The 12,755-nt window shown below is 45.3% G+C and overlaps 1 protein-coding gene across 3 annotated transcripts in view; it reads right to left on the bottom strand.

Annotated features, from left to right (window-relative positions):
- Positions 1-396: 396 nt before the first annotated feature.
- The window catches only part of LOC138257912 (mucin-like protein 2), a 625,312-nt gene continuing 612,953 nt past the window's right edge, over positions 397-12,755 (bottom strand). For all 3 annotated transcript variants that reach the window (XM_069205907.1, XM_069205908.1, XM_069205909.1), the window contains 2 exons: positions 7,180-7,228; positions 397-585 (listed from right to left, as the gene is read on the bottom strand). In XM_069205907.1, coding sequence (XP_069062008.1) covers positions 7,218-7,228 — 11 coding nt within the window. In that variant the 3' untranslated portion in view covers positions 397-585; positions 7,180-7,217. The remainder of the gene's footprint in view (positions 586-7,179; positions 7,229-12,755) is intronic.

Genomic DNA, 12,755 nt, shown 5'->3' with positions numbered 1-12,755 from the left:
GCCGGCTCAATTCTGAGCCGGCGTCCTCGTTGCAGGGGCATTTCCTCTGGGCCGGCGGGCGCTCTTTTGGAGAGCGCCCGCCGGCCCAGAGGAAATGTCTGAATGGCCGCCGCGGTCTTTTGACCGCGGTGCGGTCATTCAGCGGCGGTACCCTGGCGGACGGCCTCCGCCGTCCGCCAGGGTCAGAATGAGGCCCTATGTCTGTAGAGCTGATGGGATCAGGGCCTCCAAAATTCAAAGCGCTGTGGAACTATGATTTGTTGGATAGTTTCTAAGCACCGATATCAATATTCAACAAAGTTTGAATGAATGCCCAAAGTCCACTCTGAAATGCAGTCTCTGGCTGCTGAACCTATCTCTCTGAGAGCTCATAAATGAAGGAGACGAGTCGGGAACTGCAATGCTCTTTCTACTTTATTGGTGAATTGACACAGGGGACCTCAGAATCACAAGAAGCTCCTAGAGAATCATTTATTGAGTAGGAGAAAGGAAGATGATCCCAGAAAGTTGGAAAGTAATTGTTTCCAGTAATCAGTGTTGTGGAAGAATTCATCAAATGGCCTTAAGACCAGTTTCCGGGCTGCCCTGCAGAAAGAGAAAAACAGACAATGCTGAATAACTCACTCCTGGATAATTTAAACACTGACCCTGTAAAACTAACTGGTGTTGTGTTAGCAGACGTCTTTGACCAAGGTGCAGACACTGCACATCCATTGGGGCTGAATGGCCATGCCCCCTCACCTTTTGCCCCTCAAGAAGGATGTCTGTCAGGCTGAGCAAAGGTCAGCCTGACAGACACTCTTCATTTTCAGGCCAGACAGCCAGGAAATAGACGTCCACTAAATTCACAGACCCCTTACTGCCTGAGCTGAACTTTGCTGGGCTGAGGAGGTCACAGCTCTTGTGGGTGTGACCTCCTGAGAAAGGTCCTCGAGGCCCTCCTCCGAGGTGACAAAGGGTATCGTCACTCATTGCCTCTGACCTGGGCACTTCAGTTTCAGTCCCTAAAGCGTCCAGGGTGAGTGTCAATGAATGACATCTCATCACAGAGTGGGGTGGGGTCAACAGTCTCACTATGATGAGGTTGGGACTTCTGCCTTCCCTTATTGGCTGACCTGAGGTTAACCAATGAGGGAAGGCAGAAGTCGTAACCGTCCTAGGACAGCCTAGGCTTGGGACAGCTGTCTTCCCTCATTGGATGATCTAAGGTCAACCAATGAGGCAAGGCAGCAGTCCCAACCCCCCTGGCACCTCAGAGAAAGAGATGCAATTAAGTGTGTGTGTTTTTTTAAAAATTAATATTTGATGTGTGCATACATGTATGTTTGAATATTTGGTAATGAGTGTTGCCAATGGATAAGTGTATGTGTGCGAATGAATGGGTGTGAGTGACTGTGTATGTGTGCATGTGTGTGAATGAATGGGTGTGAGTGACTGTGTGTGTGTGTGTGTGTGTGTGTCAATGACTGGGTATGAGTGACTGTGTATGTGTGCGTGTGTGTGAGTGATTGTGTGCATGTGTGTCAATGAATGGGTGTGAGTGACTGTGTATGTGTGCATGTGTGTCAATGAATGGGTGTGAGTGACTGTGTATGTGTGCATGTGTGTCAATGAATAGGTGTGAGTGGCTGTGTATGTGTGCATGTGTGTGAATGAATGGGTGTGAGTGACTGTGTATATAAGCGTGTGTGTAAGTGAATGGGTGTGAGTGACTGTGTATGTGTGTGTCAATGACTGGGTATGAGTGACTGTGTATGTATGCGTATCTGTGAGTGACTGTGTATGTGTGCGTGTGTGTCCTAAATTTACTGACCTCCACTGGCATGGTGTGCATTCATAAGCTGACGTTGATTTGTGCCCTGCACCAAGTCCTTGCATTATACAGGGAATGACAGTTCGGAAAGTCAATTAGTAGAATATCTCAGGGAATGCATCTAGATTTAAATTGATAGGTACCTTGTAGTGGTGCATGCTGCCTCAGGGCGCTACTAAGGGATTGCCCCTTTAGTTCACTCTCCTGTATATTAGTTTACTTGGTGTAGATTGTACTTATGAATCTGATAACTTGGTGAGTTTGGCTCAGTTTATTAAAAAGGGCCATTGGTGCATTGGTTTTTGAAGCAGGCACCGCAATGTACGAAAGGCTGTGGTCAAGTATGGACAATCCCCAAGATAAATGAGTGCGCTCAGGATACAGTCAAAGAACAAAAAGTTCACATCACGTAAATAATGAGACCAGAACAAACACACCTTTCATGTTCCAACAAATGTACATAGATTTGGTGATTAGTGATAAGGTTAATGCTGTTTTAATTCAACTTTTCCTGAAAATGATTTATAATACATGTGTTTTATGTGTTTTATCACTTTGCTGACACCCACTGTGCTCTCCACTCGGGCTCTGGCACCGAAGACCTCAGCACTCGGAGTGATCTCTGGACCTCAGTTAAGTACTAACAAGGAGACCAGGGAACCTGATCTCGGTTCTGTTCCCAACTTTCAGTGTAGGTTTATTTGTAGTGCATTGGTATTTAAGAAAGCATTTTAAGTAGCCAGTCTTATTACTGTTTGCAAACAATATTGTTATTCGTGATCTAATTGTTCCTGACACCCAGGTCTGTCGCTTTGCCTGGTCTTGGTCGCTGAGGGGTTGTCCATCTTGCTGTACCAGGTGAATCCTCAGCTCGCACAGCTGTGGCTTGGGTGCTCGTCCCTTCAACTCACCATTAAACTGCACCGGTCACTCTTTTGTGTGAAACGCTGCTCGGTTTTATTTGAGCTGCTTCTAGGTTGGTGCCTTCTTCAACTATGCTCATGTCTTGCATCACACGGTTCCTTTTCAATCTCAGTAAACTCATACTCGCCCTGATTTAGTTACTCGCGCTTCCACAATATTTGCAAACAATGGGCTGATGTAAAAGACATTTTATTGCTGAAGTATGCATTCATGGCCAGTAAGAACTTCCTTGAATGTTGGGAGCTCCATTGTACACAATGGGGTGCTCGGGGCTTCTAATGGCTGGTAAAAGCCCTGAGCCTCAACATTTCAATCCCCTCGGCCTCCGCGAGACCTTCGTTTTATTAGAACATTCTGTCCTCTAGTGGTGGAATGATAGCCTTATAGCCCTTCGTAGCTGGGCTATTCCGGCCATTAAAGACCTGCTCCCTTGTTAATGGCCCTCACCTTCGGCTCGGACCTTTCACGCTGGGCAGGGGCCTTTAATGGCTGCTATAGCCTACTACAGTGAGCTCTAAGGCTATAGTAAATCCCATGCAATGAGTGGGAAGTTAGCAGATCATTGAATGGCTTGTCTTGAAGATTTGAGAATACCCTCAAACATGAGAGTTTGTTGGCATTTCCACACTACAATTGGACACCCTCAAATTGTGAAGGTTTTAATCAGGGCTGGAGTAAAACTCTTTTTAGTGTTGGAAGGAAGATCTCTTGGAGGGGACATATGCAAGGAGGTTTCTTCACAGGGAAATATTGTTCAAATAGAAAAACAAAAGAAAAGATAAAATGTTGAATTGCACATCAGGTCGATTGTGCACTGGAGTAATGTGAGCTTGGGAAGCTTTGCACATGACGTTCTAGGATCATACATAGAAATCAGTGCCAGGCACAGATTTAAAGGTCTACTGCTGGAAAGGTTTTTGGTAATTCTAGAAAGTAGTACATTTGTAGCTATTCACACAAGTACTATTTCTAGAGAAGCTTTTTTTTCCTGCTTGTTGTGGGAAGCCCTATGCCACTATGCTTCTGACCCACAGCTGCACCTCTGCTTGTCTTTGTTACAAGGAGACATCTTTAAAAATAAAAAATAAGTACATTGCTGCTGTTTTTTGCATTGTGTTACTTTACATGGCCGGCCGTGAAAAACATCAGTAAATATGCACCCAGATGTAGTTGTAGTGTCCACTAAAGAGGACCTTCATGGATGTTATTTATGCTGTCATGTTATTTATTTTACAAATTTACATTAACTCCAAATACTTCTCAGCATAATTCACAAATAAACATGTAATGTTGAACTGATAGAACATGGAATGTGTGCAATGCCACGTGATGTAACTTTTGGAAAAGATGACGTCCCCCAACTTTGTTTGATGGTTTTGATTATGAAGTGTCAGGGGGATCTAATTTTTTCAACCAAGATTAGGAACCATTTGACAACCAATGCATCAGGTGGAGATATATTCAGTTAGTTTGGTGTTTACAGACTGTGCAAACTTATTTATGACACATTAGAAGCTGCCATATATATGCTGTTGTGATTAAGTTAGATTTTGTCTTATTTCTGTGGATGTTTTGAAACCTCCCACTGACTTGAAAGATAGTGAGGCTGAATTGTTTGATGATAATTCTAGTGGGGTCGTCAGAGAAATGACTGTAACTTGTAAACTAGTAGTGGGCCCCATAACAGAAAAACAGAGACGTCTGCTCTTTATGAGGTGACGGCCACTCTATCTCAGTGATCCAGCTCTGTGTCGGGGGCACCTGCAGTCCTTAAGACCCCTGTGAACAGCGTCAGTGTTGCATTTTTCTCATCTCTGCCACATTGGGCTGGTTTTAGCCCTGTTAACAATCAGTCTTAGGCAAACTATAGCTGTTCAGGTTTCTCTTCTATACTACAAGCTCCTGTCTGGGGGATAAAGGGTCTGTGTGTGCACATCATTCCTTTGTCCTCAGGCTCCTCAACACTTTCAGCCTTTCTGGCACAGCTTGTGATCCCTCATCTGAAGGGGCTCCTAACACTGATGATGTGGTGCTTTTCAGGGGTTAATTCAGGGCTGCCGGAGATTCAGGAGGGAATCCATTGGCTTTCCTACCCTGTAGTTTAGAGCAAAGTCTCCCTTAGTTGTTTCTTCAGGACCTGGCTGGTGGCAGCATTATGGTATTTGGAGTCTAGTAGACTCAATCAGAGGTGTTGTCTGAAGGCCATCCTTTAAGAATGAAGCCCAGAGGCTGGGGTCAGTGGGGCTCCTTCACTTGCATGTGTTGATGGTTATGCATATGTTGCCAGAAATAGCTTCAGAGCCTGTGTCCCTGGGTGATGGTCCATGATCACGTTTGTTGGTCACCTGTAGATGGGGTCATTATGGGCTGATCAGTGGTGTTGTTTTGTATGAAACAGTGAGTGCAGGATTGTAGGTGGACGCTGCCCAAGAAGGAGCCACAAAGAATATGGTGCCAGATGCACTAAGGTTTTTAGCTGTTGCAAACCCTGCACTTCACTGAACTTGTGGTTTTAATGAAGCTGAAAATGTGTTTAATGTACCAAACCCATGGCAAGTTTTACTGACCTTGGACATGGGTTTAGAAATTAATTAATAATCACAATTTGGAAGAGGAGTTTTGTAGGGGTCCCTTTCAAATTGGGATTTGCAACAATATTTATGAATGCTTTACAATCCTAATACCAGTCACAAACCATTCAAGAGTTACTGAACCACAATTTGTAGTTGGAACTGTTAAAAAAAAGTGAAGGGCTTTCCTTTGGGCGTCTTCCTCTTGGTAAAATGTGGCAAATGCTTTTGGGCGAGTAGACAATGACCCAGGGGATCACTGCCAGCACTCACTAAAACTTCAAGAAGAGAAAACGTGTTTATTTTACTTTAAGAAGAATTCAGCCCTTTCTTCCCTGTGGCTTTTTCCCTGGGACCTAATGAGGCTCGGGATGGGGTGCTGCACAGCCCCTCTCTCCTTTTCACTTAAGTTTGTCCCCAGGGAAGGGAATGTTCAGGCCGCATGAGCCTCCTGGGGGTCGCGGGGAGTGGTTAGTGCACCCAGCTCCCCTTAATATGTGTTTCTTAGTGGGTAGGCACCAGGGCACTGACCTATAATTTTGAAAACCTTTGGTGGATGGGGTCCGCAGGGTGACAATAGGCTCCTCCCCCTTTTAAATTATAGACGGCCCCAGAGGATAGTGTTCCTGGGGCCTATTAAAGGTCTGGGAGGGGGCCACGTGGATCCTTTCCCCTTTTTATTGGAATTTGTCACTGGAGGATGGAGTCCAAGGGGCCAATTAGGGCTTTTGGAGGGGGCTACATGCCCCCTCCCCTTAACATATATGTTTTGGCCCTGGGAGATGGGGTCACTGGTGCCTAAAGGCCAAACCTACACTGCCCTCGCCAAAGGCTGTGCATGGATTTGGGTTGGCCGCCTGTAGGAGGTTGACTGCCTTTGGGTGGGTTGGCCACATGGCTAGCCAAAGGCCAGGCTCTTTGGCCAAGCGTTGGAAGAACACAGCATGGGGTTGGGTTCCTGTGGGGAGTTGGAAGCAGGGCCTGGCCACAGGATAGGGTCCTGAGGCCTCATAAGACATGAGGATGGGAGCAGCAATTTGGCCCGCCCTTTCCCTTTTTAATGCAATTTGGCCCGGGGATGGAGGGCCTGGCGCCTAATAAGTCTCAGGGTGAGGTGCCATGTTTTGAATGTGCAAAACCACTGAAATTCACAAGTTATATTTAGCTCTGGTAACCATAACTCGTGTCCTAAGGGAACTATAACTCACACCGTGGCCATGCACGGCTAATTACCCCACAAATTGAATCACTCATGACATCTTCTATGATACCATTGACAATATAACTGCAACACTTGCAATGAAATTATTGATGAGAAACCTATGCATGGTGGGGGCACGAGTATAGTTACCAGCACTAACTATAATATGTCAAGTTCAGTGATTTTGTACATTTAACATGTTACGTTGTCACTGAAATTCTTACCTAACGACAATGTTATTTTAACCTTTGTAACAAAGGTTAGAGAGACGTTATAGCAGTTAGGAAATAGAATTATAAAATCCGTAGGAATTCACTGAAAAGTACACAAAAGTTACAGGGATCTTATAGTTAGGTTCTGAATTTGCACGTACAAAACAATAGAAATTCAGCAGAGTTATCACAAGTTACTATAATTCGCTCCCTTAGGTAACTATAACTCACACCCCCACCATGCACAGTTTTTTCTTCAATAATTTGAAAGCTAATGTTTCATTTATATTTTTAATGACTCTATAGAATTTGTCTTGAGTGATGTAATAACCGGGGTAATTATCAGTGCATGGCCAGGGCGCGGATTACCTTAGGGCTCGAGTTCAGCTCTCTGAAAGTAATCATTCAAGTAAGGAAATCTTAGAAGTACAGAGATGTAAGACTAGACCTTGATTTTACCTTCACTTGTTAGATATCAGTGGCTGCACCATCCTTATCTAGGTCCAAGCTAAAAGAGAGATAAATAACATTGTTTACAGAAAATCATAAAACGGATGCTCACTTCAGAGTTCATGCTCTACCAGTGCTTAATTTGTGCTTGTTCTTTCCGGTGCGGGCACCAGCACTTATTGTTCTGCCTCACACATTTACTGAGAGCAAAAGACACATATGAGAAAGACGGCGGGAGAGAAAAGTGAAAAAGCGTCACAATCGGAGAAAGCGGAAAGCTGCAATAGTAAGCTGAAGGGGCAGGGAGAGCTGTAAATGGATTGAAAGGCCCAAGATGGCTTCAGGATTACCCTGCCTCCGTATTCCATGTTTGCACATTTAATTGCTGCAGCTGCATGTTTTAGAGGAGGTTTTTGGGCACCAGCACGTTTTTATTTACAGATTAAGCACTAGGTTGAAAATGCTGCACATTTCAGGAGCACTGAGGTGGATGCATCAGTTCATGTGCGCCCAGCTGGTTTGCACATAGTTGAAAGGAGGTCACAGCTGAAACAAATGTGGACTTTGCCCTTTCGGACAGATGAGGCCATGGCCTCAACTTTGCAGAGGGAGAGGATTGAAGCCATTACACTTTGTTTACTGCTTGGGTTTTTGTGACTTTTGTGCTCCTTGTGATCCTGGTGCTACTGCACCTACCCATACTGCACCACTGATCTTTTTTAATATTATCCTGTGATTTAGATTTACAGATGTTGCTCTGCTCCCTGCCCCAGTCCTTTAACTGATCTTCTTAGCTACAATATACATAAGAATAGACATGGACTTAAGAGTTTGATTTGCAGCTCAGACAGAATTGGCCATCCTCCAGGGGATGTTGGTTCATCATCATATATATACTTTATTCGACCATGGGTCATAAAAGTTACATATTAAATTGTACAAAAAAGGTACGTTTGCTTCATTATGCTTTTACACTGGCTAAAAATAATAAGGTTTAGAATAAGAAAAGCTTCTATAGGAAATGGCCTACTGTAATCCACCATTATTCCCGATACATAGCTTAACATTTAGATACCAGGGTTTCTGAGACGTTTACTTCATAACGTTAAAATAGTACAAATATTTAAAAGCTCTTAAAACAATATGAGGTGGTTTCAAAGACAAATTTCCCAGGTGGTATCATCATCAAGATAAATACAAACTATCCGACCCAAGATATAAAGATTTAAAGTGCTAATTTGATGTTACATAGTAATACAATTCCTTAATAATTTAGATGGCATACTTTAACAAAGAGAGCCTACTACCGGCACAATCATTTGGCAAGTTTAAGCACTGTCAAGTCATTAAGACACAAGCACAGTGTGATAAAAAGCTTATATAATAACTTAAAATGGTTATCGGATTCATGTTAAAATGGCACGAGTACCAGACAGGTGCATAAAAAATAGCTCTTTGTGGCTAATACTAGTGTTAAAATGGCAGAAACACATGATGATTACCTACATAATGTCTAAAAAATCTATTCCAAGCCCTGTCCAAACCACATGGTCAATAATTCGTCATCATCTTCATCATCAACTTGGTTCATTCCACTGGGTTAGCAGATCCACTGATGCTCTGGTGAAGTGCTTTACATTCTGTTATTCCCCCACACCCAGGTTTAATTTATGGTGCTCTGCATGCTGGAGGACTGTAGTGAGTCTGCACAACTGTACTCATATGTGGGAACACACTGCAGCTCAGACCACCCTGCACAACAGTAGTGGATAGTGAAAGTGTCTGTCCTGACACTACTTTCATAACCACACAGTAATCCACATAGCTACTCACACATCCACTTACTCACTCAGTCACTCATGCAGTGACGCATCCATACACACACTCATGCATACACTCACTCACCCATACCACCTCTCACACACCCTGCCACTCACTCATACACACACACACACACACTCACTCACCCATAGAACCACTTATGCACCCTTTCACTTACCCATACTGAAACTCATGACCCACTCACTCACCTATACAACCACTCAGGCACCCTCTCACTCACCAATACAGCCACTCAGGCACTTACCCATACACCCACCATACACCCACTCACTCACCCACAGAACCATTCATGCACCCACTCGGTCACCTATACAGACACATATATACCCAGTCAATCATCCATACAACCGCTCATGCACCCTCTCACTCACCAATACAGCCACTCATGCACTTACCCATACACCTACCATGCAGCCACACACTCACCCAAGACCCATTCATGCACCCAATCGGTCACCTATACAGACACTCATATACCCAGTCACTCATCCATACAACCGCTCATGCGCCCTCTCACTCACCAATACAGCCACTCATGCACTTACACATACACCCACCACGCAGCCACTCACTCACCCCCAGACCCAGTCATGCACCCAATCGGTCACCTATACAGACACATATATGCCCAGTCACTCATCCATACAACCGCTCATGCACCCTCTCACTCACCAATACAGCCACTCATGCACTTACCCGTACACCCACCATACACCCACTCTCTCACCCACAGAACCATACATGCACCCACTCGGTCACCTATACAGACACACATATACCCAGTCACTCATCCATACAACCGCTCATGCACCCTCTCTCTCACCAATACAGCCACTCATGCACTTACCCATACACCCACCACGCAGCCACTCACTCACCCCCAGACCCAGTCATGCACCCACTCGGTCACCTATACAGACACATATATACCCAGTCACTCATCCATACAACCGCTCATGCACCCTCTCACTCACCAATACAGCCACTCATGCACTTACCCATACACCTACCATGCAGCCACACACTCACCCCAGACCCATTCATGCACCCAATCGGTCACCTATACAGACACTCATATACCCAGTCACTCATCCATACAACCGCTCATGCGCCCTCTCACTCACCAATACAGCCACTCATGCACTTACCCATACACCCACCACGCAGCCACTCACTCACCCCCAGACCCAGTCATGCACCCACTCGGTCACCTATACAGACACATATATGCCCAGTCACTCATCCATACAACCGCTCATGCACCCTCTCTCTCACCAATACAGCCACTCATGCACTAACCCATACACCCACCACACAGCCACTCACTCACCCCAGACCCAGTCATGCACCCACTCAGTCACCTATACAGACACATATATACCCAGTCACTCATACATACAACAGCTCATGCGACCTCTCACTCACCAATACAGCCACTCATGCACTTACCCATACACCCACCATGCAGCCACTCACTCACCCCCAGACCCATTAATGCACCCACTTGGTCACCTATACAGACACTCATATACCCAGTCACTTATCCATACAACCACTCACGCACCCTCTCACTCACCAATATAGCCACTCATGCACTTACCCATACACCCACCATGCAACCACTCACTCACCCACAGACCCATCCATGCACCCACTCGGTCACCTATACAGACACTCATATACCCAGTCAATCATCCATGCAACCACTCACCAATACAGCCACTCATGCACTGACCCATACACCCACCATGCAGCCACTCACTCACCCCAGACCCATTCATGCACTCACCCCCAGACCCATTCATGCACCCACTCGGTCACCTATACAGACACTCAAATACCCAGTCACTCATCCATACAGCCACTCATGCGCACTCTCACTCAACATTACAGCCACTCATGCACTTACCGATACACCCACCATGCAGCCACTCACTCACCCCCAGACCCATTCATGCGCCCACTCGGTCACCAATACAGACACTCATATACCCAGTCACTCTTCCATACAACCGCTCATGCACCCTCTCACTCAACATTACAGCACACTGCACATAATTAGTGCCTGATGGAGCAGGGAGTGCACAAGGAGTGCACCGGTTTACTCTGTGAGAAGAGAGGTGAACCGGACTAGACCTCACAATAGTGTGTCTCCTGCAGTTTTTACTTTGCTTAAAAACACAACGGCTGTCTGGACGCAATTTATTGTTATTGGCAATTTTCAACAGATGGCAAGCAAATGTTGAGCAAAACTGTGGAAGAAAATTGTGCTGAATTGCATTTTTTTTGCAATCAATGAAAGGCAAATAATGTGTCAATTGCACATGACTCCCCATCGCTGGTTGTGGAAATTGTAATTGGGTGCAAACTGACCACATGCTGCTTTGCTCACACCACTCGAATGCAAACTAGTGGGAATGGAATTTGCACACAATCTTCAAGGCCCACAGGATTCACACCCTGTGTACTAGACTTATATGCACGTTGGCGCGTGTGTATATATATACATAAAGAGGTGATGTATCAATGCATACACCACTCGGGAAAACAAAAACATAATTCAACACAGAAAGAAGAGAATGCATCTGAGAGAGTAAGGGAGAGAGTCATTTAAGGAGAGATTGGGATACAGAAAGGAAAAAAGAGACAAAGGCGAGACCGAGCAATAGTCAACGGAGGAAGAGAGAGAGGAATGCAGAGTGAGTATACGGAAGCGTTAGCATGAAGTAAGTGAAAAGCATATTTCAACCAACACCATTAATACAACACCAGGGGGCATATTTAAGAACCCCTAGTGCCACCAGAACGTCACTTATTGTGACCGCCTGGTAGCGTTAAGCACTGCTCCATATTTACAAGGATGTGTAACGCCTGCATCAGAGGGGCGTACAGTTTGTGTTGCAGTGAACGTTCCACTGCAACACCCATTGCTTTCGACGCTGCCCCAGATTTACAAGTTGTCGTGTACCTGAAGCAACGCCTAAAGCTAACGCCACCCCAGGGTGGCAGCAGCATGGCAAATGCTCTTATTCCTCCTTGTTGACTGCTTTTTCTATGTGTGCTGCAGAAAGCCATGGACTATTGTTTACATGCAGGAAGAGACACCTTCCTGCACATTAACAATCTATCCCCTCAATGCAGACACCCTTGCGCTATGGTGCAAGGATGCCTGCATGGGCGCAGGCAGCTTAATTCAGCGCCAGCACAGGGTGAAATGCAGGGGTGCGCTGTATTCCCCTAAATATTGCGTTTCATAAATGGTGTAGCACGGTGCTGCTATTTTTGGCGCCGCGTCACGCTGCACCACTTTAGCATAAATCTGGGCCGAGGTGTTTTATAGACTCCAATGCACTTTTCACACAAAAGGTAGGAAGATTACAGAAGATGACTCAACACCAGACCAAAACAAGCATTGGCAAATCCAGCACTGACTGTTATTGAGCACTTTCTGGCTCCTGTGTCATGATGTGGCAATCAGTTATCTTTTTTTTAATTACTAATCCAGAGTAGTGAGGACATCAAAATTGGAACAGTAAATAAAAACAATAGGTTACACGTGTGCATAAACAATTCAGGCACAGCATCGGCACCCAATAATGCGCAGGACATAGAAAAAGTGACGCACCAGTGGCACAAGGGGCTTGTAAGTATGCCCCCAGATGTGCTCGGAAGCCATGGAGAACAAGGCTGTGGGAGCTGTAAGACTAGACGGCCCCAATAATATTTGACAAAGTCAGTAGGGA

Source organism: Pleurodeles waltl, chromosome 2_1 (genome assembly GCF_031143425.1).
Source record: "Pleurodeles waltl isolate 20211129_DDA chromosome 2_1, aPleWal1.hap1.20221129, whole genome shotgun sequence".
Lineage (NCBI taxonomy): Eukaryota > Metazoa > Chordata > Amphibia > Caudata > Salamandridae > Pleurodeles > Pleurodeles waltl.
The sequence above is the reverse complement of the archived record's forward strand: the minus strand, read 5'-3'. Positions and strand labels throughout refer to the sequence as shown.